Here is a 27,281-nt window from a genome sequence, read left to right as displayed (position 1 = left end):
CGCTTGCAAATAAGAAATAAGATATAAAGACGGGCTATCAATTCTATTTTATTTTTAAATCCTAAAAATAATTATGTAAGACTGTGCACAATATCAGCCTGTCAGTACTAAATAATCTTACGTTGTTGGCATGATATGACGTCATCACGTGATCTGGTCAACAACTCAGCTGTTGTGGTGGCGCCTTCACTTTCCCACAGATATTTTGAATGCGGGCTTGAAAGAGGCCAATAGGAAATGGAAAGCATACAAATTGTTGTGTTTTTTTCCCCCGATATTATTTACTTTTTTTTGTTAATTGCAGGTCGTGAATTTGTATATTTTGCACACTCAAGGTAAACAAAAAAAATGTCCCGGGACTTCATCTGTGTGAGCCTTTCAGTGACACTGAAAAGTACAAGCTTTGGATGAGCACTTTAATGCACCATGGGACAAGTGAGGGGAAAAGAGGAAGATATCCACGTAGCCTGTCTCGCATGCATTGTAATAGTCCTGCCGTGTTTTATTCTCAATGTGTGCGTTCAATTGAAGGAACACTGCTTTCATTTAAGCGGGTAACGGTGTTCATAGTGGCGGGTGAGACGGAATAACCCGCGTTAGTCCTGTTAGCTGTGAGGCAGAGGACTAAAAAAATGGAGCTGGAAGACGGAGTTGTGTACCAGGACGACCCGGGGACATCAGCGATGATGTCTGAGCGGGTGTCGGGCCTGGCCAACTCCATCTACCGCGAGTTCGAGCGGCTCATCGGCAAATACGACGAGGACGTGGTGAAGGAGCTGATGCCGCTGGTCGTGGCCGTGCTGGAGAACCTGGACTCGGTGTTCGCGGAGAACCAGGAGCACGAAGTGGAGCTGGAGCTGCTGAAGGAGGACAACGAGCAGCTCATCACCCAGTACGAGCGGGAGAAAGCGCTGAGGAAACACGCAGAGGAGGTGAGTTGAATGGGACGGTCGCCAGCATCCTTTTTGTGGAAGAGGAGGAGGAGGAGGAGGAGGAGGAGGAGGAATGAAGAAAGTCTGCCCTCAGGTGTTTCCCCCCTCCCCTCCATCCCTGTGCCGTGAATTAACCTACACACGTGTTCAGAGCTGCAGCCTCCTCCCGTGGAGCTCATTGGAGATGTAAACAAGGCAGTGCCATGGCTGCAATGCCCCCCCCCCCTCTCTCTCTTTGTATTAGCTGTGTCTGATCAGTGTCTCCAAGGATGGGTGATTTGAATTATTGCCTATGCAAATGCCTCTTTCTTATAAGCAAAACACACCCACCTCCTCCTTCAAATCACCTACAGTACACCACCAAAGCATCAGATACAGCTGGAGCCACGTCTGAGTGGAGAAACAGCAGGTGAAGTGACTCAGCATTTTGGGACATCGCTGTAACACAAGTTTCAAGGAGATGTCATGAGGATTACAGGTTAGCTTGTGATAGTGACACTACAAAGCAATTTAGGTCACCAGACACTCACACTATCCTTTATGACGCTCATCATGTCACTGTTTATGTGATTTAACCTTCCAGACAGCAGGTCAGCATTGTGACCTTTAACCCTGCACAAAGCACTCTACCTCAGGGTTGTCACAATACAGGAATTATACATTTATTTACAGTATAGATGCCTGTTTTTGATGCCGCTGCAACAAAAATAGATTTCTAGACACTGATTTTCTATTTTCTTTCATAAATACCCGTCGAACACGTCTTAACACACTTGAGCTTATATATCTGCTTCTAATCTCCTGACTTCTCAAAGTGCTTTATGTCACACCTACACATTCACACTGATGGCAGAGGCTGCTTTGTAAAGTGTCCCTCAGTATTAACTAATCCTTTTCACACACATTGACACGCTGCCGACAGAGCAGCGGGAGCGACTTGGGGTTCAGTGTCTCGCTCGAGGACACTTTGGCATGTGACTACAGGATGACCATCTCTACCAAAAAAAACCCCCACCTCTCTACACTGTCAAAACTGCGCGAATGCATCAGCAACATTTTCTAATGCACGTGTGCAATCGATGCAGTGTCGGCTCCTCTGGTCTTTGTCTGTTTGTACGAGACATAAAGCGTAATGTTTGCGAGACACCAAAAGGAATTCGAGAAACGTCAGAGCATGCTGACCTATGAATTTAAATGGACCATCGCTGCTCTCTCTCTCTCTCTTACTCCCGCTGGAGGATACTTAAAAAAAAAAAAAAAACAGCTCAAGATACCAAATATACTGCAGTACATTGGGTATATGAAACAGTCACATTCATGTAATTGTGAATAATGTTTAATAAGCTCTATTTCATCAGCTTGTTTGACAGAATAAAAAGAATCATGATTTTTACACAGAGATCATAATTCATGACTTTAAATGTGATTTTTCACACTTAAATGTAGAAATCAAGTATATCCTCTGAAAATAACTCTGTGAGTCATGACTGTTTACAATGGGTGTAACACCCGAGTCCCACTGTCTGTGATGTTTTCAGAGTTTTTAGAGTCTTATCTTCAGTTTGTTTACATCGCCGGGACGGCCGGCTGACTTCTCCCCTCGAGTATAAAAGTTGTTTAATTGAGGGACTAGAGAAAAGAAGAAGAACATACTGTACTCACTGCTTAACTGTGTTTCTAGATCACGCTCATTTCAGGTAAATTTACATGCAGTGTGAAGATACGAGCATAATAAAGATCGCTAGCATTAGCATGCTAACACAACAATGCACCGCAAGTTGTTTTGGTTTCATGCTGGTGCTCAAGGGTTGACATCTGCTGGATGAAAAAATTGCATATAAAGCCTGCGTGTGTGCGTGTGTGAGAGAGAGAGAACTTCCTGCCTCCTGGCCCCGAGCTTGTTTGTATGAAGGCCGATGTGACTTGACTCAGACCTTCTGTCTCGGCTTGTTTCTGTAGACTCGGGGCATCAGGACAGCGTGGACGTGGGGCCCCCAGTGTGCTGCGGACATGTTGACCCGTCAGTGCTCACAGTGACAGTGAGGCGGTGTGACAGCCGGACACACAAACACATAAACATGAAACACATTCATTACTACAGTGCTGTTTTAGGTATGAAAGCTCATTAAAACATCTGTTTGTGGGACTGTGGGCGGGGGGGGGGGGGGTCTTTGTCCGCACCCTGAGGAGGACTGAGCAGGGCCACGCAGGGCCGGTCAGAGAGGCATGCTATCACTTCCAGGTCATGTCATCTTTTGTCAGAAATGAGCAGAGAGGGAACGTCTCATGCTTTTTGTTTTCCTTTCTTTTTTCATGTCTTTGGTTTACATGACATATCCTGGTGTCACAGACTAACCCCCACTCTACTGAGAAGTCCAGGGTGTCATATTACCTTAAGGGGGGCGGCTTCCAGATCTGATTAAACGTCAGACTTCACATGAGTTGTTTAGACCTTTTACTGGTTGGATTAACAACAATAAAACGGATACCATCATTTACCTCCCTCCCTCTATTGCAGCGTCGAGTCTAGAATGTAATGAAAAGATAGACACAACATAGAACAGCAGGAATCACTTCTGATATCGATGAGTGTGTGAAAGTTATTGATTTTAGTCTCAGGTATCATGACAGCTGTTCGGATCAATAATTTGTCATTTTGGCCTTTTCCAGTTTCTCAAATAGTTCAAAACCGGCTGTACATGAATATGGGACTGTTGATGTTTCCTTTAGCATTACTCCATGGTTCCTGGTCACACTTAGACTCCTTGTCATTTTAAATTTTCTCAAGTTATTCTCGATTGCTTTCTCAATAAAACGTCTGGGGCCAACAGTGGAACATGCTCATCACGGCCATCTTCCCAGAGTGCAGAGTGACTTCAAAAAAAATTATAAACAGCTCGGCATCAGCAAAGACCAGCGCATGTTCACATTAGAGAGGAGGACACATTGCAGTTTGGGGCATTTTGTTTTAAAAATGATGTCAAGAATAAAATGGTCATCTCATTTTTCAGAATAAGTTTCTCTTGATTGAGGAAGTCCTGCTCTTATCAGCGTTTTTGTTTGATGATTAGGCCAGAGCTGAATGAAAACTATGTAAGCCGATTCAAATCTGCAGCAAACAGAAATAATCAGATGAAAAAGATGAATCTGTTCATGTCTTTAAAACAGTATGCTTCAGCTCTGAACATTTCAAAGACTGCCACATCACAGTAACGTGAGACTCCTGCGCCCAGAGGAGGGACGGTAGCCACATCAGGGCCTTGGCTTACTCATCCGGACAGGATGTGGATGCCGATGCACACATTACACACACACACACACACACACACACACACACCAAGTAGGAAACTGGGAGGACCCAGAGCTTCCGGATGAACCATTAAGTTGGACCACTAAGTCACATCCTGTCCCTCAAGTCCTGATTCAGAAAAAAAGTTGCTCTTTGACAATGATACAGTGTAGTCTGAGCTGTTTAGTTACACACTGTGTGTGACGAGCTGTAACTGAAGTAAGAGTCATCATATATGAACTAATTATAAGGCTCATAAAATAACTCAGATACATCAACATCATTGACTTTTTGGTTTTTGTCAATCCCCAAACAAAAAAGAAATTTCACAAATTATTGAATTTCATCGTTATGTTGATGTGAGCATTTGCAGTAAACACATCCCAAAAGTCTGAACGACAGAGCCGCAGCACGCTCACAAGCTCGCTGTCAACACAGAATAGCATAGAACTAAACTGTATAGATCGGCCCCATAGAGTGGCCCATTGGACCCATATCTGACACTAGCTTCAGCTTTGTCAATCTCCAGATGGAGGCCTGGGTAAAATGCTTTCAAACAATTGTGATGCAGTCAGGTGACGTTCAAGTGTGCAGCTAACCTCTGAAAAAAACCAAAAACTTTTTAGATCCATTTTGGATTCGGGACAGACTTGTTGAAAAACATCAGATAGACGTAGACACTTTGAATATAGACTTTTAATTGATCACACTGATCATCACTGATTGTGATGTGGATTAATGTAATCACACTTTGCATATTTCTCTCGTATCGCGGCATGCGAGAATGCACAGCAAAGGATGGACAATGTTCTTGGAACAGTTAAGCATTATGATAATCTCACTCTTCAGCACAACATATTGATACATTTAGTGTTTCCCCTACCATTCAACATCACCTCCCACCTCCCCAAAAGAAAGACACAAGATTCTTAACAAATGTTCTTTATGTGAACTTGTGTTTCAGGGCATGCACATCTCCCCCACTCAAGGTTTCTTTGGTCTTTAAGCTGAAGAGAGACAGGAAATGTTGGGAGGAGAGAGGGGGGGTGATGTGATGCTGCAAAGAGGCCGAGGTCGGTTTCAAACCCACGGCTGCTGCAATGAGGACTACAGCCTCTGTACATGGGGCGCACGACATAATCGCTAGGCCATCTGCACCTCAGCATGAACATCTTTAAAGTCTTTAATCTTATTGTTTCCTCCCTTTTATTTACAACAGAAACCCCAGATGGAGGATCTTATTTTATTTCTAATCTTTGCTATTTACTACAAATAATGACCATTGAGTCTGAGCACGTTCTGTCTTTGTGTCTTTGTGTCACGGAGCAGAAGTTCATCGAGTTTGAGGACACTCATGAGCAGGACAAGAAGGACCTGCAGAACCATCTGGACCGGATGGAGTCTCACTCCAGACAACTGGAGCTGAAGATCAGGAACTCCGCAGACCAGAGTAAGAAACATTAACACACACACGTTGTTTCACCTCGCCGTCCTCGTCCCAGTCTCTTCTCTGCAGTGTGGCGCAGGGAACATCCTGTCACTGATGTGTACGTACTTACTGTTTGTTCCAGTATGTTTTTCTATTCATCAGTCGGTTTCCATATACATGTTAATCATCTTCTCTGTTTTTAACTCGTCTCTGTCGGCGTGCACACACACTTAAACACTCACACTTGTTCTCCCTCTTTGCGGGGTAACAGTAATGGGATTATAGGATTTCTGTTAGTCCCATCCTCCTAATGCGACAGTGCATTACCGCTCATTTCATCACTGGATTAGGGGAGGGGACGTGTGCTGGTTGGCTCTCACTGTCTGTCTTGTTGGAAATTCCCACAGTATGGCTGGTCCAGCATCCAGCCGCAAAGCAACAGAGCTGGTTTTCAAATGAGTCATGCGTTCACACAAAGCTGCTCACATGAATTTCTTCCTCATTTCGAGCGTCTACAAAGCAAACACCAGCAGCCGGTTTCATTTCTCAGATTTAAATCATGTCTTTTTTTTTTCTCTCAAACTTTCTTAAGAAGCACCTTTTATATGTGGAGAAGTAGAGCACATGATGCTACCGGTCATTTGATTCCACTAAACATCTCCCATTAAACGATCACACTCCCAGTAAATAGTCAATCATTCATGACTGTATTTTACAGCAGCAGCAGGGATGAGACATGTGGGACAGAATCCAAAGCTACTGCTGAGTTTAAAGAGCCACTGACGCCACATCAGTGTAGATCTGATTCTTCATCTGCTTTGGTCTTTGCTTTATTTTCTATTTCTACAATTCTACAATTCACTTAGCAGACGCTTTTATCCAAAGCGACGTACATCAGAGAGTAAGTACAACACAAGCAAGGATCTAGAGAGGTGGAGACAACGTCAGGAAGTGTAAACAAACAGCTTTAAGTCCGATTGGAGATACAGGTGCTGACAGGAAGTTACCAGAGGAGCTGACAGGAAGTGACCAAGAGGTGCTGACAGGAAGTGACCAGTGGGGGGGGGGGGGGTGACAGGAAGTGACCAAGAGGTGCTGACAGGAAGTGACCAAGAGGTGCTGACAGGAAGTGACCAGTGGGGGGGGGGGGGTGACAGGAAGTGACCAAGAGGAACTGACAGGAAGTGACCAAGAGGTGCTGACAGGAAGTGACCAAGAGGTGCTGACAGGAAGTGACCAAGAGTTGCTGACAGGAAGTGACCAAGAGTTGCTGACAGGAAGTGACCAGAGGTGCTGACAGAAAGTGACCAAGAGGTGCTGACAGGAAGTGACCAAGAGGAACTGACAGGAAGTGACCAAGAGGTGCTGACAGGAAGTGACCAGAGGCAGAGCACATCATTAACAGCTCTTCTTTAGAGTTCTATTCAGCATCAAAACCATCCTGTAATCGCCATTATCAAACAAACCATCTTTAATACCATTAAGGTCGTCATCTCGGTGTTCATAAAGAGCTGGGTCTTTAGCTTTTACTTAAAGGTGCAAAGAGACTCTGCAGATCGAATGGAGTTTGGAAGTTGATCTTGAATAACCTCTCTCTTAATAATCGGAACAGACTCACATCCACGAGTCAAAATGCCGTGACCGCAGCATGTTGGGCCGCATGTTGTCAGACATAAAGCATCCAGCAGGGTGATGGTGGACAATTATTCAGAGACTCACATCTCACCCTCTTGGCTTCCCAGCAGATTCATCACATTTTATTAAATGGTTCTTAAACAGCTCTCGCCCACATCAGAGGAATAGCAGTTATTTCTCTGTCTGTGTTAAATAACATGTTAAGAGTGGATATAACTGGAAAAGGTGTTAACTATTAAAACAACCAGTATCATAGCCTTGGTATGTTATACACACCAGCTCCTCCTCCATCACACAGGAGGGATTACTACAGACGTCAGCTGCCTCCCCTGTCTTCACTGCATTACATGTCTCCATGAATTTGATGACTCATGATAGAAGAATAAAAATCTGGAGTCAATGTCCAAACACTCCCAGCTGCTGAGACGTCATCATAAAGCATGCAGACGCTGCAGCTGCTGTGGTGGAGAGTATCCAGGCTTTATGCAGCGAGTCTGTCTTTGGATGCAGTTTAGACCGAACCTGACGCACTAATACAGGATTAGGTGTTTTTGTCACTTTGTAACAACAGTGAAATCTATCTGAGTGGGATAAGCCGCTCTGCTAAGTCCCCCGTGCCTGCATGGAGCGGCACGATGATGCAACTTTGATGCACACTCATTTATGTGCAACGTAAAGGAAAAGTTCAACATAATTTGAGATCTTGAGTGGAGAGTGAGATGAAGATAAATCCCACTGTCGTGTTTATAGAGTTGATGTGAAGACACCGCCAGCAGCAGCTAGTAAGCTTAGTGTAATGACTTTAAACACAGTCAAACCAGCAACGTTAACGATAGCAATTTTCCACATGTACACATTTGATCTTACTGGTTTTATATGCCTAAAAATGAACGTATAATTTTTTCTAAAAGTGCAGGAGGAGGGTATTTTCTTTGTGGGCTCTGAGGAGGTATCCTAGTGTTGTAGTCTTAGTCTTAAGATCACTGTTTGAAGGTCTCGGCCTATTTTCTCAGACTGGGCGGACTCAGGATTTTAAATCAATACTGGATTAGAGGTTGTGATGAGAAGGAAATGATGATTGCTCTGTGATATTTATGGTCTTGGTCTTGTCTCTGTCCAAGACCATAAATATCACGACCAAGGTATTCTGCCTTGATCTTGACTACAACACCAGGGTATCCGGGTTAGGTTTATGTAACAACAAAGAATGAGGTGTTAATAACTGATCTTTAAAACTTGCTGTTTCAACATGTTTCCTGTCTGTATTCTTAGCTAAGCTAACCAGCTGCTCGAGGAAGCTTAATATCGACCATACAAACATCAGAATGGTATTAAGGGTTAGGGTTAGAAAACCCAAACCCAAATCAAACATGGTTTTAATACTAAATGTGATGCATGTACTGGCCATTGTGAAGTGTCCGCCTTACACTGAACATGGTTGTTTGTGCTTTAGTCGGCAGGTTAGAAGAACGTGAGCTGGAGCTGAAGAAGGAATATAACTCCCTCCACCAGAGACACACAGAGGTGAGGAGGAGAGGAGAGGAGGGATGGGGGAGAGAAGACTCTGTAATTATTATTAACAACTTTCATGACACGTTTTCTCTCTGTGTTGTTTGTTCGGCTTCTGCAGATGATTCATAATTACATGGAGCATGTAGAGAGGATCAAACTGCAGCAGATCAGTGAGACCTCGGAGTCGAGCGCAGTCGGCCGCGTCAGGTAAGACCACAGGCACGATGTGTTTGTTTGTCCTTAAAGACGGGACGGATCAACGAGTTCATGATTTATAAGTGTTCCCCTCATCAGGACAGTTGAATGTCTCCACAGTTAGTCATGTGAGGATGACTCTGCTGGTCTGACAGACTGTGGGAGTCTGTCTGTCATTAAACTCGTCATCATCTTTGATCTTCTAGGAGAGAGCGTCCTCTTTCTCTGGGGGTCTTCCCTTCGTCTGCTGGTACGTCTCTGCTAACCCCGGACCCCCAGGTCAGATCGGAGACCCTGGGCACAGAGGGCTGGAGGTTCAACGACTCAACGCAGCCGCGATCCAACACTAGTCTCAAGGTCAGTGTGTGCGGATGGCAACTATATGTGAACTTTAAATGGTGGACAAACAAATCTTTTATTGTGACACTTCTTCAGAGAATGAACTCATGTTCATGATCAGATAAAAACATCCTGATTACTGATGTCCACAGGTTTAAACTAAATCAAGTGTCAGGACGGTAGGGAGACAGATTTGTATTGGTCTGAAACATTTCATCAGTCCAGTCTCAGAGCCTGTTCAGTTGAGTCTGAAATGTTCTGATCTTAAATGAATAAGGAGTATAGTGCAGTATTCAGACCACATTTTCATTTCTCTAAATAATCGGATACCTAACTATTCACCTCTTAATGAACAATCAGTGTTTTAGTTATATTTCAACAGTGCACAGACAAAAAAAAATCCATTAAATGTAAACCATAATGTGAGCTCTATAATCCCTCGTCCTGGACGTGTTTCCAGCTGTGTCGGCCGTGCTTGAAGACGGTAGGATGTTTGGCTTCGGATCCGGTTAAAAATAGAGCTCCTTTGATAAGCTCAGGCGAGCAGGCACATCTTAGCAGGCATCTGACAAGGCCACCTCTGTTTCCAGACATCCTCCTCTTTATCCATTGATGAATATGCAAACTTGTTTTTTTTTGTTTCCGCTGTGGCAGCAGTCAGAGGAGATCATCAAATGCATCACATGAATATTCATGAAAGCAGCGACATTCTATTTAAAGCAGGGGAGAGGATTGTGATTATTATATTCGTTGTACTTTCAGGAGTCTAAATGCACGTTAAGACGACAAGTGATTCTAAAAACAGTGCTTCTCTCTCTGTTCCTCTTTGAGATATTATTGGTACGGGGGTGTTATTTGTATCTGTGGCGGTTAAGGACCTGCAGGGTGACGATGTTAATTCATCCCACTGCTGCCTTTTTGTTTTAAACTGGGGCATCAGCTCGGTGGAGCGATGCATGATGGGAGTGATGCCGCTGTATGGCCGGCAGCCAGTCACTGAGGGGGAAGAAGGCTGGCTGAATGTGATTGGTTCTTATGTAATCAGTGCTACAGGACAGTTATTGTTGAGGCCGGCCAAGTGGACTCTGTGGACTTACACCAAGACATGATATTTATTTATGGGAGTGGGCGGAGCTTCAAGTGATGACAGGTTAATGATGTGCAGCATGCCAAACATGATCTAATATCCATCTACGATATGAGTCATAAGCAAGACCATCCCATCGCCTTAAGATCTGGCTTAATTATATTTTCTGATTCATTGCTTCCTGCTTCATTTAAATGGACCAATAGAAGAGATGTCACTTAAAGGGGCGCTTACTGTTTTATACTTTAAAGGAAGTCGTAAACATCAGGGGCTGGAGATTTAAAGTTTCAAAATGAAAACAAATCTGAGGTCGTTTAGTTCCAAAGACGTGAACCACCTGTCAGACCCCCGTATCGATTCAGTTCAAGTCACAGAGCTGAATTTATCCGCACACTGTCGAAATTACACAAACACATTTCCAATGTTTTTGTGCAACGTCGACAGTGTGCAGCTATTAAGACCTCAAGCTACCTCAGCCTGCTTGGTTTTGAGCACACTACTGAGGAGGCCGGCCCCAGAGGGCCTGAGGGGTCTGGGTGCCTCATACGGTGTGAGGTGGTCCGAGAGGTATTTTGAGGCGAGACCATTAAGTGATTTTAAAAAAACAGGTACCGGTAACAGGATTTAAAAATGGTATTCTTTGGGACACAGTGAAGCTGAAGATAGCATTCAGTTTAATATCACAAAAAAAGAACTGAGAAGCTTGATCTGAGGATATTTGTTTAAAAAATGAGACAAACTAAACGGTGGTTATCTAAGCAGTTATTCATTGTACGCTTCTTGAAGTGTGACAGCTACATCTTTATTTTGACAAGTTATGAAGTGAACACTTTGAAAGAGCCACACGTCAACACTCTGATGTAAACAGCTGTCTACATGACTTCACTACTACTACTGTCCTTTTTCTCACTCACTCCCAGACATTCACACTTTGTCTGCATTTCTGCTGAACTGCTTCTGCACATGTGAGCTTCATTCTTACTCTCCCCCCCCCCCCCCCCCCCCCCCCCCCCCCAAAGGACTTTGTCGACCCCCCAAAGGGAAGGGAGAGTAAGAGTGCGCAGGACTCTTCTTGGGGGAATTCACTGGCAGACGACTGCAAGGTAGTTGGACGACATGCCGGCAGCGGTGGTGGCACGCCTGCACCGGCTGCAGGCTGCTCAGTGTTTGTGTTTGCATAGTCTCCTTTACTATGCTGTTTCATCTTTTCAAAAAGCCTCGCGCTCACATTTATTTCAAGCTTCACTTCATAGATCACTTTTGGTACGTCATGCTACATGCAACCATGACCTGTGCAAACTGCGGAGGCTGGATTTGGATAATTTAAAATGTGCACAACAATAAAGTGTGTCACGGGTTGAAACGGTGAAATATCAAACCTTCAACTCAATAACACCATGGTTGCATCTGGCCTCTGATTAGTTTTTTATTTATTTTTGTTCCTGCTTTGTACTTTTAGTTCATTCACACTAACATAGAATCATTTCTTTGAATCCTGTTCTGTAGTCAAGTAACAGTTCATTGTTACCCAGATTTATCATTTGAGTCTCTGTGTTTTTGTTGTGTTGTGTTGTTTTGTGAACCAGCGGTAAATGGCAGCTTCCTTGTTTCATTTCAGCGCCCCCCCCCCCCCCCCCCTGCAGTCTGTGTAGCTTTGTGTGGACCTCCTTGTCAGACTCGTTGTCACTCTGTGTTGCTAACCTTATCCCTGTCCACAGCCTAGTTCAGTGTCTCCTTTGTGTGTTAGTTTGAAGTATCTCATCGTCCACATGTGATGTTTTTACAAGTTCTTATTTCACAGAGAAATAAAAAACACCGTGTAGCTTAGTTTTTCAGATTGTTTAATGGACGATACTCTCGCTCTAAATATTACAAGAGCAGAGAGACATTGGACTGTAGTGTCTCCTGTTAAACTGCATGTGTAGCTGAAGTAGTAAAACCATTATGTTTGTGATTACTGTGTTCATCATGTTAACCTGTCGCATCCTGAACAGTGTGCTTTTTTTTGTGTTGTTGTTGTTGTTGTGTCACCTTTTTGTTTGGGACCCTGGTTTAATTGAAGTCTGCCTTGTCTCTGAAAACTCTGGAAATTTAGGCTGTGATCGAGCTTCTTTTGATTACAGGATGAGCTGTCAGACTTCACCGGCTCCAAGTCGGTCACGCCCATGTCCACCGCAGCCTCGGACATGGAGAGGGAAGATGGGACCACTAAGAGCACCGAGGTGCAGGCTGCACCGGGGACCAGATCCATATCAGTGGGTACGGTCACACCTCATGACACTAAGATTTTTTTTCATCCAGTAGTTGTTTTGGATGCTTTGTCTTTTTTGAGCCGCGTTCCCTCCAAGCGGGTCTGGTTTGGTTCAGTAATCCCTGATCTGGCTTGCACTTCCACAGCCAGCTGTACCCTTATTTGGTAAGAGGAGTGTAAGCCAGATGGCGATAACCTCGCCAGCTATGTAATAGTGTGACATCATAGCAGCCCAACACAGTGTATCCCGCTATTAATTATGTTCAACGAAGAAGAAGAACGGGACACAGTAAACAAAAGGGACCCTTTAGGGTCAGATCGGTAACCTTGGCACCCCAACAGAAGGGTTTCCAAAAAAGTAGGACGGTACCGATCCCTTATTTTGGTACCCTTCCCAACTTCTGACGGTGGAAACGCCAATAAATGTGTCCCGAACTGAACTGGACCACTTGGTGGAAACGGGGCTGTGTTGTGTAAAAAATGTATGGAGCTGAATTTTGCCATTTAGCTCTTATAGTTCAGAGGTTTAATATCAGGAAATGATTTCAAAAGCATCTGAATCCACATGCAGTCTCTTTCCTTTTCTTACTTGAACTTCACAGGTTTGCCTGAAAATGAGGACAGCTCAGATGTGCAGGACATTATTGAGTCCACCCCTGAGCTGGACATGGATCTCATCGGATACAAGCCCTGCAGGTAGCTCATAGAACTACTGTTCACTTTCACAGGGAAGCATTACATCAACAGTTACAGGGCTGCACAATTTCATTATTAATGCAAAAATGAGCCTTGGCATTAAAGAGAGGGTGAACAGTCTGAATGTATCCCAGTCAATAAAAAGTTATTGTATGCTCTCTCTCTAGTACCCCGACTAAAGGCATCGAGAACATGGCATTTGACCGCAACACAGACTCTCTGTTTGAAGAGCTGTCGTCTGCAGGCACGGGGCTCATCGGGGACGTGGATGAAGGAGCCGACCTCCTAGGTGAGCAACAACCTTTATCTGGACTGTAGCACTGAAGTGTGTAGATGAAGGTGCAGTAAATATGTTGTTGGAATAGTCTAAATGCCAAAGACCACTGACGTGTTTTTGAGTTTTTCAATTGAACTTCACAATAACCCTGACATATTTCTGACATCTTTAATCGTTGCTTTCTCGGGTTTTAGAAATCCTTGTGAGGCTGCTTAACTGAAGCTAAACTAGCTGTTGGTGTGTTGATAGCTCCAGTTTTAAATGTGTTGTTTCTCCTCCACACCTGCTGTTTCCTGCGATGCTGCACACCTTGCTTTGGTCCAGCTGTTGTTGTACGCACTGTTAGCCATCTACCCATGTTAACATCACCTCTCTCTCTCCCGTGTCTCATCCTCTGCCTTTTGTCCATAATCCCAGTGGAGTACTCTGGTGTGTATGACCTCAAAACCTTTTTCTTAGATCTCCTCTCATTAGTCACTCTCTGCCATGCTTGCCATCATTGCGGCTCATAGCTTCTTCTTCTTCATCATCACGTTTGACAGAAGTTGACTCATGACTTTGACAATGCATGAATGATGGAGTTCGATGCTTTCCCTTTGTTTGCCTAACGGTTCTTTTTACAGCTTATTTTTTGCCCCTCGATTTCCCTGTTTTCCTCTTTGTACTGCTGCCGTTGTTGTTGTTTTTGTTGTATCTTTCTAGCTTTAGAAACAAAACAAACATCTTTTGCTTGTGGAGTCAGCAGCTACAGGTTCAGCTCTGGCTCCTTCATCGTTTTGGTCATTCCACTGTCTCAAACTATATCCCATCTCTCTCTCTCTCTCTCTCTCTCTCTCTTCCTTGTTCTTTCCGCCTGACATGGATTGCATGGTTTTCTCAGACCTTAGTTTGATTGGTAAGACCCCACCCACTCTCTCCATCCTTCTCCTGTCAGTCATGTGACCTCGTGCTGTGGGGTTCTGTGTTGTGGTAGTTTCCTGTGCTGTGAAAACCTGCAGTAGCAAATCTCTCAGTAGGACATGTTTCCCATCCTCTGTAGTGCCTTGTTAGATTTTCCAGTAGCAATAATGATCATCTACAGTGTTGCATCCTAATTCGTAGTTTTTATGTTGTCATTTGCTGTCAGATTGTTTTTTTTAGTGATGAAACTCTAATTCTGTCATCGCTTCTGTTCAGGAATGGGCAAGGAAGTTGAAAATCTCATTCAGGAGAATTCACAGCTGCTTGAGACAAAGTGAGTTCACAAAGTAACTTTAGATTTTTGATACCAACCACTTCATATCCCGTTGTATGCTAAAGTGTCATCTCTCTCTCTCTCTCTCTCTCTCTCTCTCTCTCTCTCTCTCTCTCTCTCTCTCTCTCTCTCTCTGCAGGAATGCTCTGAACGTGGTGAACAAAGACCTGATACTGAAGGTGGACGAGTTGACGTGTGAGAAGGAGATGCTGCAGGGCGAGCTCGACGCCGTGCTGCAGGCCAAGACCAAGCTGGAGGACAAGAACAGAGAGGTGGAGGAGGAGCTGAAAAAGTAAGACAACAGACGGACTTCAGAGCAGATTGCACTGATCGGCTGCAGCTGTATATGCTCATTCAGAGGAACAGCCTGCAAATATAGAAACAATGCATATTGAAAAAGCATACACAAAATACCCAAACAAATGTAAGGATGGAGAAGTGCTGCAAATAAATATAAAGCATTGGAAAGTGGAGCATGCATGCATTTGCAGCGTGCTTGCTTTTAGTGTTTTTTGTTTTCTGCAGCACAGTTTTCATGGTCAGCTAGTAAAATTTTTTTGTTTTGTTTAGTGTTTTGAGATTTGCATTGTTTCTGAATTTGCAGCCTGTTAGACCATGTCTGCCACAAAAAAAGGAAAAGAAAGAAAACAGATCATAGTTGTACGTGTTGTATTTTCCCCAGAAGCACAGCATTAAGCATATTGAAAACAAGACTGTAGAGGGGGCCGCTCTTTATGTTTCTCTCTTTTTGTTAAAAGCCAATCGTTTGTTTCTATTCTCCCTGGTACAGTATTATTATTATTAATATCTTCTTTCCATCGTCTGCCACTGTAGTTTATTACTTCTCAGAAAGGATACAGTGACAACCGTGCATTAGGACATGAAATCTTACATGTGTATTTTGTTTGTGTCTTTCAGAGTGCGGCTGGAAATAGAAGAAGTGAAACAGAAAAGTAAAGACGAAGAAGATGTGAGTTTCTTCGGTGATCGTGTTTCAGGCTGCAGACATTAGTTTGAAAACATGCGTCTTCTAGCTGTCGTATATCTGCGGTCTCGTATTGTGGGGCTAAACTGTTCTCTGCTCCCACAGAGCGATGTCCCTACGGCTCAGAGGAAGCGCTTCACCAGAGTGGAGATGGCCCGAGTGCTGATGGAGAGGAACCAGTACAAAGAGAGGCTGATGGAGCTCCAGGAAGCTGTGCGGTGGACGGAGATGATCCGGTAAGACTGCTGATGTAAACGTGATCACACTTCAAACACAGGTTTATATAAGATTCTCTTATCTGTCGCCGTGACAGTTTTTAACTGGTTAAAAATGATGCAATGAGCAGATTACATGAGGATAACTTTTCTGACCGCTCAGCCCATGCAACATCGGTTAAGCCTAAATCGGCCACAATAACTTCTCAATGTTTAAAAAAATTAACAAAAATTTGTGACATCCATTGTGACATCATCATGTACTTTGTCGTCCCCTGTCCTCTTCTTTAGGGCCTCAAGAGAAAACCCAACACTCGCAGAGAAGAAGAAATCCAGCATCTGGCAGTTGTGAGTCCTCTCCAAATACGGTTGACCTTTTGACCTTTTAGTATTTATGTCATAGGGCTTAAGATCTCACAGCCTGTCGAGGTCAGTGCAAATACTCCCAGTTGAAATCTCTTTCAAACACTTTTTCTCTCATCTTCTCCGGGATGTGCTTTTGAATTGGCAGCATTAGGTAAAGATGGTTTAATAAAGCTTCTCCCAGCCAAACCTCCTCTCTCCTTCTCTCCCTCCATGGACGCAGAGCGGCTCCTCCATCACACACAGATCCCACTTTGATGTGTCTGTCTCCGTAATCTCTGTTCTCTGCGTGCGGTGCATCAGTTCTTTTCTTTATCACAAACTGCTCAGACATGACTCTCCTTCTGCCCCTGGGTTTCCCCCGTCTCCTGCCTGCTGTGTGCATTTTCATGTGTACTCCTCTGTCTGCTCACAGGGAGCTCACGAGGGGCCGCGTCCCCCCCCCCCAGCAGGCTGACTACATACACACGATCTGTATGAAATGATGTGTTGTCTTTGTGTTAATGAAAATGCTCAAACTGAAACAGTTGGTGAGCTAGTGCCCCGTTTGAATCAGTCAGTGATGAGAAATCAAAACGAGGACGTTTCTGCAGAAGCATCGGAGTATTTAAAGTATTTTAACTGGACAGCGATGTTTCCCATCTTCTCTGCATGAGGGGTTTATTTTACCATCAGCCCAGGGGAAACGGGCCATAGCTCAAAAGTGAGACTCTCCTTCCTCACTCCACAATGATTTATTTACAATAAACACTAAACCAAGTCATCTTCAGGGAGTGCGCCGGCAAAATAATAAACAGAACTTCTAAGTGTTAAACCGAACTACCTTACCTCAAATCAAGAAAATAAAATACAGTCATCAAGAGGGAAAAACAGGAGAAAAATGAAGCCAAAGAAAAGGCTCCTCTCCCCTACGACATACTGAGGACTGAACAACATAAACGATCTCATTTTAACAAACACAATAATCGTCTCTTGTTGGAGGTGAGGAAGAAGGAGGGGGAGCGTTCAGCTTTCCGCAGCTCTCTTTTCAAATCGTCAGTGTTTCCCCAATCACCTGCAACACAGAAATATCAACATATTAGTTATCATTAATGATCCATTGATTTACATCTGCTCATTTTATAACACGGTGCCAGAAACCATTTACAAGACCGCCTAGCTAAAGCGGACTTTCATGATACGGTTTGAAGACGGGGAAAAAACTACAAAATGTCTGATACTTAAAAAGTCATAGTGTCCTGGTTACAATTGACAGAGCAGCTCAGCTCCCAGCATGCTTTGTGTCACTGTAAAATAAGTGTTGGTGATCTGGTTGGTTGGTGACCCCCCCCTCCCCCTCTCTCCTTGCTTTTTCCCTGCACTCCTGTCTGCTCTGTTTTTTCCCTTCTGGCTTTCTGTAACTTCACCACCTGCAGCTTCAGCAGACTGTTTAGCGCCTCCTCCAGTTTCCCCGCCACCAAGAAGGTGGACTCCCAGTCCAACGTGAAGTACAACTCCCCGGGCAGCCTGGTGAAGAGGAGCAGCACCTTCTCCCAGTTCCCCACGGAGAAGTCCAAGACCTTCGACTTCCTCAACGAAGAGTGAGTGAAACAAGGATTAGTGGTTCCTGTCTTGACACATGACGTGTTAATGGACACTCAGAAAAGATACCAAATGTATGCAAGGCTAAAACGTTAACCAGGATGTTCAGTGTTAGGGTTGAAGTGTTTGGATGTTGATTTATTTATTTACATTTTACAAAACGGAACAGTTATCTCAGTGCGGCATATTTAAGTTTGATTTCTGTCCCGCCTCTTTCTAAACATTTGAAGCGTTCCTTCTGTAATAACTCTGTGAGCTGATCACATGTCTCTCACTTTGCTCTCCCTGCAGAAAGGATCAGTGCAGCTCACCGTCTCGTAAGGAGCAGAAGAGAGCTCAGTACAGACAGGTGAAGGCTCACATGCAGAAGGAGGACGGACGAGTCACTGCACACGGCTGGAGCCTGCCCAGCAAGTACAAGGTCAGATATCACGGCCTGGGTAGGATCTAATGGACCACCAGTGATTAGTTTAGTTCAGCTAACTTTGCCACACAGTTTAAAAAAAAAAAAAAAAAAAAAAACATTGATGTAGATTGTCCACTAGAGAGAACCAAAGATCATTAAAACAGAAAAATATTATTGTACAGATGACAATTTGTAAAATGGAAATTAAAGTGACAGAAAATATTATAATTTTCTCCTCTGCACGTCTCACTAGCCCTCTCCAGACTGCCGTTTCAAGCCGTGATATATTTACGCCCCTGTGATGTTTCACCTTCAATCTGAATGTTGCAGAGCTGTAAGTGGGGGACGTAGTAATCCCCCCTCTGTACGGTCTTCAGAGGCAGTAACAGTGCGTGCGTGCGAGCGTGCGCGCGCCTGTGTGTGTGCGCGCCTGTGTGCGTGCGTGTCTGCCTGTGTGTTTATGTTTAAAGTTTGTGGGACTACATTTCCCATAATGCTTCTGGGGATGCAAATAGAAAGTAAAACTTTGCCATGGCTTTAGCTACACACATTATTATGGACGACAACCTGAGTCCTGTGTGTGTTTTAATGAGTCGTCTCTCAGCAGTTTCTCGTGGACCCATGTATAAACAAAGTTTTTACTTCTTCCCACTCCTTTGCGGACATGCAACTTAAAAAAGCATAGCGTCCAAATGTTTTATTTTTTTCTGAATTATACTTTCCACTGTCTGTAATTATTATTTTATATTCTGTCTATTTTTTTTTATGTTCACCTTTTTATTATGTTACATGTTCGGAGTAAACAAATCAAATCAAAACAGGAAATGCTAACTTTGTTACTTTTTTACTGAGGAAAACCTAAAATATTTCACTCAATTGGAGACGTTATCTTTGTTAAAGCTCATTTGCATGTGCTGGTTGTCTCAAACAGGTGGCCAACGGTGGACAGGTGGAGAACAAAATGAATTTACCTGTGCCCGTATACCTGAGACCTCTGGAGCAGAAAGATGCTTCTATGAAGGTAAAGAGGTCTACAACTTCAAAACACTTAGATACGATGGGCATGTGATGAACTTAAGGTCATTTTATAACATGCTCTCTGTCTGTTCTCCAGCTGTGGTGTGCTGCAGGAGTCAACATGTCTGGGGGCAGAACTTCAGAGCTCAGTAAACAGACCAAGGGTTCTCAGAGCAGCCTGGACCAGTTGGAGCAGGAGAGTAAGGTAAGAGGACGTTTAAAATGATGTAACAATTAAACACACGGTGAAACCCAGTGAATACAAAGGTCTCCAGACTTTTGATTTAAATTCTTCTGCCTGATTTTCATGTTTACCTGCAGGAGGATAAAGGTGAGCAGGAGAAGGAGCTGGTCCTGCAGGATGAGATCTCCAGCAGGGTGTGGGTCTGCACCAGCACACACTCCTCCACCAAGGTGATGGTGCTGGACGCCAGTCAGCCCTCGGACATCCTGGACAGCTTCTACGCCTGTAACACCCACGTGGTCTGCATTGCCAGTGTGCCAGGTACCCTGAGCGATCGCTTTGTTCGGATTTCTTTCTCATCTTTACCTCATCATTTCTTTTTAGTCTTAACAGCGCTGGATTTTATGACTTTTTTTTGTTTTCTTCCAGGTGTGCTGGAGACGGATTATCCCGCAGGTGAGGAGGTACCCCAAGACTTGGAGGCCAGTCAAGGTGACGGGGTGTCTCTGGCTGGCAGTGTGGCCAGTGTGGGCTCAACAGGCAGCGATGGTGCGGTGGCAGCAGAGGGGACCACCGCCATCCCCCAGACCGCCTCCCCACGTGTCAGTGCTCATCCGGCTGAGCACTGCGGCATCTCCGGCTCAGGTAGATGTCTGCTGAGAACATATTTGATTAAGACTTTCTTTGATTTGATTTACCAATTGGCTTCATAATGAAAGTGAGCCTGTGTGTGAACTTCTCTATGCTCGGATAGATACAGGACAAAGTCAATCTTACCTTTTCACTGGAAAGACATTAAACTATGTTAAACTTCAGTTTGTTAGGCAGGAACACTTGTCTGTATCAGTAATCCCCTGTGGTCTGCCATGCACACAGTGGAGCTGTCCAGAGAGACCAGTCCAGCAGAAGACGGCATTCCTCCAGCAGAGGAGGCGACAGAGGCGACGGAGGCCAACGCCGGTGTGGGCGAAGAAGGAGAGGAGGACCAGGCAGCGGATCCAAACCAGCCGGGGATCTACACCGAGCATGTGTTCACCGACCCGCTGGGGGTGGGACCCACCGACCCCTCACCTGCTGACACACAGAGGTGAGTGTGGGATTTATTTACTAAAAGCAAATATGCAAAAAGCATAGTTTCAAATCATAGGTCTTAAACTTAAAACAGGGTTTATAAAATATTGGGGAAAGAAATTTCAAATGCATTTTAATGGATACTTTGAAAGATGAATTTACTGCAATAAAAGTGTAAAAAAATAAATAAAAAAGTTGACTCTTCTCTAAAAATGAATCATGCTGTCTTCCCTTTCTGTGGTCCAGGGGCTCTGGGCAGGATGGCGTCACCTCCCTGCCCGAGGACTCGGACCTCTCAGACGGGGAGGTCATGAGGATGAGCAGCGCCCTCCCCACCATGTGGCTGGGAGCTCAGAACGGATGGTGAGTAATACAAACAGACACTAGAGGGCGCTGTTTGCATGTTTATGATTCAGTCAGTCATGATGTGAAATCGTCTTGTGATTTAACTTCTCACCTCGTGGTATCTTCCTCTTTAAGTCTGTACGTTCACTCGTCTGTGGCTCGATGGAGAAAGTGTCTGCACGCCATCAAGTTGAAAGACTCCATCCTCAGCATAGTGTGAGTATGAAGTCATTATCTAGTACAACACACACACAGACATTCATCTCTGACTACAGCAACATGCTCTTCTTCTCACTACAGGCATGTCAAAGGGAGAGTCTTGGTCGCTCTGGCTGACGGGACGTTGGCAATCTTTCACAGAAGCATCGGTAAGTGTTCACGTTTAATCTTTGAGGAATTCAGTTACTGATGGTCATTGTTATTTACATATAAAAGTAGTATAATAATTATACACACTTTTATTCAGCAGTGTACATACAGGTGAAGACGTGCAGTGTTTGTGCAAACAATAAAACTATTAGAAGCTGTGAAAAGAAAGGAATGCATGAAAAGCAGAACATGGCAAAGATGAGAATTAGTGTTGGAGTACCTGAAACCGGTCTTGGTCTCAGTCTCGTCTCAGAATCAAAAGCATTGTTACTCGGTCTTGTCTCGACCTCAGACTAGGCGGACTCAGGATTTTAAATCAAGACCACCGCTGACAGGATGTTTTTCCATGTCAGTACTGTGATTAGAAGGAATAACACCTCTTTCTAAAAGAAGAAATCAATTAAAAGGGTGATGAACAGCAAAGTATTATTAATGCAGAGCTTCCTAAAGTAAGAGGAACAGGACTATCCCATTTAAATGCTTTATTATATAAGAAAAGTTATGAAAGAAAGCTGCTCTGGTAACCGTGGTTTTTGTAAGAGGTTAGTTTGAGTCCAGGATAATAATCATTTATGTTTCCCCTTTTTTTATTTATTTATTGGATCAATAAGAATCATTCTCGTGCTCGTTCTCTCCTTGTTTTCAAGCAGATGGTCAGTGGGATTTAACAAATTATCACCTGTTGGATCTGGGCCGGCCTCACCACTCAATCCGCTGTATGACGGTCGTCCACGACAAGGTGTGGTGCGGCTACAGGAACAAGATCTACGTCATTCAGCCGAAGGCCATGAGGATAGAGGTACGGCTCTCTCACTACTTTCATTCATAAATAAAAACAACCTGTAACCAAACGTTTGATTCAACGGTACTCTGAATGTTTGTCCGTCCGAGCAGAAGTCGTTTGACGCTCACCCTCGTAAGGAGAGTCAGGTCCGGCAGCTGGCCTGGGTTGGGGACGGGATCTGGGTGTCAATCCGCCTAGATTCAACTCTACGCTTGTTTCACGCTCACACCTACCAGCACCTTCAGGACGTGGACATCGAGCCCTACGTCAGCAAGATGTTAGGTACACACTCCTCACTTTAATCCTCGTCTCTTCCTTTACCTCATTGGACCAGGACGTTGTTTATTACTCACTCTTTGATGAGAATGAATCTCTGACTTTGTGTGTGAAAGCTTTTGAAATAACATAAATACAAGGTTTAAGGTGAATAGCTTGGCTCTAGTTCTGAAAGTATTCTCTGTGTATTTCAGATACTCGTCTAATTAAGGTAGAAACTAATTTATTCGCTCTTCTTAGTCGAAATGTCACTGTGTGTGTGTGTGTGTGTGTGTGTGTGTGTGTGTGTGTGTGTGTGTGTGTGTGTGTGTGTGTGTGTGTGTGTGTGTGTGTGTGTGTGTGTGTGTGTGTGTGTGTGTGTGTGTGTGTGTGTGTGTGTGTGTGTGTGTGTGTGTGTGTGTGTGTGTGTGTGTTGCAGGTACGGGTAAACTGGGCTTCTCCTTCGTGAGGATCACAGCTCTGGTGGTGTCCTGCAGCCGCCTGTGGGTGGGGACAGGAAACGGTGTCATCATCTCCATCCCGCTGTCTGAAGGTAAGTCGCACTCTGAGGCGCTTTATTTACAATTCTACAATTCACTCAGCAGACGCTTTTTATCCAAAGCGACGTACATCAAAGAGTTAGAACAACACAAGCAAGGATCTAGAGAGGAGGAGAAAACATCAGGAAGTGAAAACAAACAGCTTTAAGTCCGATCGGACACACGGGTGCTGACAGGAAGTGACCAGAGGCAGAGCACAACATCGACAGCTGTTCTTTAGAGTTCTAATCAGCATCAGAACCATCATCGTGATGAAGGTCGTAGGTATTCATGAAAGAGCTGGGTCTTTAGCTTTTTCTTAAAGATGCAGATCCAATGGAGTTTGGAAGTTCATTCCACCACCGGGGGGCGACAGAGGAGAAGAGACTAGTCAGAGACTTAGGACCCTGTTGTGAAGGTTGGATCAGACGCCTTTCATTGGCAGAGCGTAGTGGGCGGGAGGGAGTGTAGACCTGGATGAGAGAGTTAAAGTAAGGAGGAGACGTTTTTGTCGCTGTTTTGTAAGCGAGCAGCAGAGTTTTGAATCTGATGCGAGCCAGTGTAAGGAGATGAACAGCGGAGTGATGTGCTCTTTTGGGGACGTTAAAGACGAGTCGTGCTGCTGCGTTTTGGATCATCTGCAGTGGTTTGATAGAACATGTAGGATGACCTGCCAGTAGAGAGTTGCATTATTTCCAGGGTGAAAGAATGAATTGATGTTCATCTGTGTTGTTTTCTACTTTAATTTGTGACTGAAGGACTCACTCTGATGATTTTACACTTTTCTTTTTACACTGTTACAGGAACATCACGTGTTTTTAAGTTGGAAATGATTGTGGTTTGATAATGGTCATGCTGACGTGTTTTTTTTCTGTTTTCCATCTTTGTGCTAAACTAAACTAAGCTAGGCTAACCCTCTGGTGGAGCCGTCTTCTCATTAGCGGTACAGACACGAGGCTGGTATTGATCATTCAATCCTCTCCTGGCTGCATCTCGCCTCTCACTTTATCCGCGTCCCAGATTTCTCTTGAGGCAGCTTCAGAAAATACAAAGCAAACTACCAGGTGGATAAAAGACAACTGCGTTTCCATGGATACAGGTCTCACAGTCACAGCGTAGCTCTCACATTACAGTTTGTCAGGTTCACACCACACAGCTGGTACCAGGCGAAATGAGGACTTCTGCTTTCTGACTAAATCGTTGTTTTTTTCTCGTCCCGTTATGTCTCCATGTTCTTCCTCTCCGCATGTTGTTGTTTTCTCTGCAGGGGAAGAAGCTTCTTGTGTCTCACAAACAATAAACTGATAAATCTGCTGTGAGTCCTCGGCTGTCTGTGTTAGAGACTGCGAAGGCCACCTCTGCTTATAATCCTGTTTTATCAAGTCTCCTTGAGGGAAATTATGTTCCAACCATAAGTGCAACTATGCTTCAATATGAGTGTGTCCTCAATGAGCGATCAACAACAAACTGCCAGGAAACATTTTCTGCTTTAACCTGTTTTCATAAACTGGGACCAGAGCACACTCCTTATTCTGTCATCGGCGGTTTTTTTTTGTTGATCATTTTAGCTCACAAGTCGAGTTTTCATAATGATCGGTTTCTTCCTGATCCTTCAGCCAACAAGACGATGGGAACCGTGCCAACCTGGCCCGGCAGTGCTGTGCGGGTTTACACTGACGACGGTTCAGACTGTGCCATGCCAGGCAGCTCCGTGCCGTACTGCTCCATGGCCCACGCCCAGCTGTGTTTCCATGGACACCGGGACGCTGTCAAGTTCTTTGTTACCGTTCCAGGTAAGTGACGATGGTGGACAAACTGATCAATCAAACGGTTTGAAATGTTTCAAAAATATCAACTGGAAAAAAGCAGAAAACTGTTTCATCTTCTTAATAGAGATGAATTCCTGTATGGAAGTTTTTATTTAAACTTAAATAAAATCTGCATTTAATTTTGATGCATTTTGTGAATAATTTGACTCATATAGTTAAACTGAAATATCAGATTAAATCGTAATTAATTCATTTTTTTGGGGTCAATTAAGAAAGATTATAGCAGCTTCTTCCTGATCACAGCTTCACCAAATCTTTCTCATCCCTGTTGACGTAATTGTTTTTGACTCATTTGTTTTTTATTTATTTATATTTTTTATCACAGGTCAGGCGATGCCCCCTCCAGGCAGCGCAGACTCGGGCTCAGACGATCCTCCGTCTGAATCCTCTGACACGGCGACGTCCGAGCCTAAGACATACCTGGTGATGAGTGGAGGGGAAGGTTACATTGACTTTAGAATGGGTGAGTATAAGAAGCACTGTTTTCTCTTAGTCAAGGAGAGATGCATCGATCAGCTGATTTATCATCAAGGGGGAAAAAAATCAATAACCAACTACTTTAATAATCCATGAATCATGTTGCTGTGTCCAAATGGAGACAGTTTAGTTTTGGGGGCTGCTGGTTGGACAAAAAGAAGACGTGATTGATCCGGTGTCTTGTTCCTGCAGGTGACGAAGGCGGGGAGTTGGACGGTTTATCGGAGCCCTCAGCCAACCAGCAGTCAGCTCCCACCAAGGCTGAGCAGAGCCACCTCATCGTCTGGCAGGTCACAACCTCTCATGACTGAAAAAAAAACAACAAAAAAAACCCACAGACTCTTGTGTCAACGCCAGGGCCCGCCCACCAAACCCCCCCTGCATGCCCTCCTCTGAGTTTTTAATTTCTTATTACCGATGGTTCTTAACGCCTGAGTAGTACCACTAATTTGTAAACATTATTTTTAGTTCATGTTTTGTACAGTTTATTCTTCATGAATCAGAAAAATAGGCAAAGTGAGGTTGATGTTGACTTGGAAGAATCCGTCCGAGCATCCAGGCGTTTCCGTCTGCGGAGGGATGCATGGAGGTGAAGCTGGTGCACGCAGGGAGAATGGAGACCGAAGGTGTGAGTTTGTTCAGGGGGATGTGTGGACGCTGTAGGAAAATGAATTTGGTGTGAAGGATCAAAGGGAGACGAGTTTTGAAGCATTGAACAAGGAGCAGGAAGTATATTTTTTATCAAACTTTCTGAACCACATGTCTGTTAGTGTGTGAGCGTCGGGTGTGTGTCGCTGAAATCTCCAACATGTTTAGCAGTTTTATTATCAGGTTTTAAGATTATCATGCCTACAATTCAAAATGTAGTCAAAGTGTTTGGAGGTTGATAACTCTACTGTTTAGTCTGACGAATCAGAAGTCAACGAGACGAGCTTTCTTTCTGCAAAAGCAGGAGGATGAAACTTTGCTTCTGAGGGTCGTAACTATAGCGACTGACTCCGGGGCTCAGTATGCCACAAGATCTAGTTTAGTGATGTGAGTAAAACCCGAGCAGTCTGGGTACTTAAAGGCTTCCAGTTTACTGTACTGAACTGTAGGTTAGCTTTAGCCTGCATGGAGGAATCCTGTATGTTTGTCCAAGTCTGTGTGTGTGTGTGTGTGTGTGTGTGTGTGTGTGTGTGTGTGTGTGCACCTACTCGGGCGTTTTCAAGCTAAACCCCGTCGTCTGGTGTGTGAGGACAACCTGCCTGTGCCACCATCGTGGTGCTTCCTGTTTGCTTCAGCTCATTGGCACTTTAAATTTTTTTTGAAGCGCACCGGTGGAAATGTAGAACACTACTACTCACTAATTTTCATGAAGGGAACAAAATATGCAAAGATTTCTTAGCGGTCAGTCGTCCCGGTAACCAAAGGAGGAGGAGAAACTGAATTCCTTTGTTTTATATTTGAAACATCTTTTGAGTCGTATAATTTTAAAGACATGTAGGTGCGTTGTCAGGGTTTCATCCTAATTTGGAAAAAAGATCTTAAAAAAAGGGAATCTGGATTAGAAAAAAAAAAAATCTTTTAATGTTGCAGTGTTTTAAGAGTCCGTCCTTGTTTCTGCATCATTCCTCATTTGTGGTTTCAAACATACAGAGACCCGAAATGAAACTGTTGTTCCCTTTTTTTGGAGTGTTTTGTATTCATATGTGAGACACGTCGATGAAGTCATGACTGTAACATGATACCAATAATCAGACCGTGTTTTCATTTGTTTTTATATCCGACTACTTCAGTCCATTTCAAAAAGCAGTCACTTTTTATTGTGTTTTTTTTTTTTTTTTTTTTGACCATTCCAGTATTTATTTCTGATGTTATGGAGCCGATTTTTGGTTCAGAATGTAACTTTCTACAAGAACAAAAAAATATAACAGGAGGCTACTGTAAAGGAAAATAGTCACTGCGTTGACGTGATTGTTAATGAAATAAAGAAATTCATGTCA

At 44.0% G+C, this 27,281-nt stretch overlaps 1 protein-coding gene across 6 annotated transcripts; it reads left to right on the top strand.

The window, feature by feature from the left end:
- Positions 1 to 422: 422 nt before the first annotated feature.
- On the top strand, positions 423 to 27,281 carry spag9a (sperm associated antigen 9a). 6 transcript variants are annotated; one of them, XM_065964596.1, is made up of 31 exons: positions 423 to 932; positions 5,551 to 5,671; positions 8,739 to 8,809; positions 8,916 to 9,004; positions 9,199 to 9,349; positions 11,438 to 11,521; positions 12,542 to 12,677; positions 13,272 to 13,365; positions 13,533 to 13,654; positions 14,523 to 14,537; positions 14,819 to 14,876; positions 15,016 to 15,168; positions 15,795 to 15,846; positions 15,967 to 16,097; positions 16,368 to 16,424; positions 17,855 to 18,019; positions 18,312 to 18,441; positions 19,358 to 19,447; positions 19,541 to 19,648; positions 19,765 to 19,948; positions 20,057 to 20,272; positions 20,504 to 20,714; positions 20,945 to 21,061; positions 21,179 to 21,259; positions 21,344 to 21,411; positions 22,063 to 22,211; positions 22,307 to 22,478; positions 22,891 to 23,004; positions 24,607 to 24,783; positions 25,145 to 25,282; positions 25,489 to 27,281. In XM_065964596.1, the coding sequence occupies exons 1-31, from the start codon at positions 633 to 635 to the stop codon at positions 25,605 to 25,607; spliced, it is 3,873 nt and encodes a 1,290-aa protein (XP_065820668.1). In that variant the 5' UTR covers positions 423 to 632; the 3' UTR covers positions 25,608 to 27,281. The 6 variants fall into 6 exon arrangements, with proteins under 6 accessions (XP_065820668.1, XP_020512070.2, XP_020512071.2 ...); XM_020656414.3 differs by having other exon boundaries at positions 22,060 to 22,211; XM_020656415.3 differs by lacking the exon at positions 14,523 to 14,537 and adding an exon at positions 14,060 to 14,071 and having other exon boundaries at positions 22,060 to 22,211.

Source organism: Labrus bergylta, chromosome 16 (assembly GCF_963930695.1).
Source record: "Labrus bergylta chromosome 16, fLabBer1.1, whole genome shotgun sequence".
Taxonomy (NCBI): Eukaryota; Metazoa; Chordata; class Actinopteri; order Labriformes; family Labridae; genus Labrus; species Labrus bergylta.
This window is presented reverse-complemented; position numbering and strand designations above follow the sequence as displayed.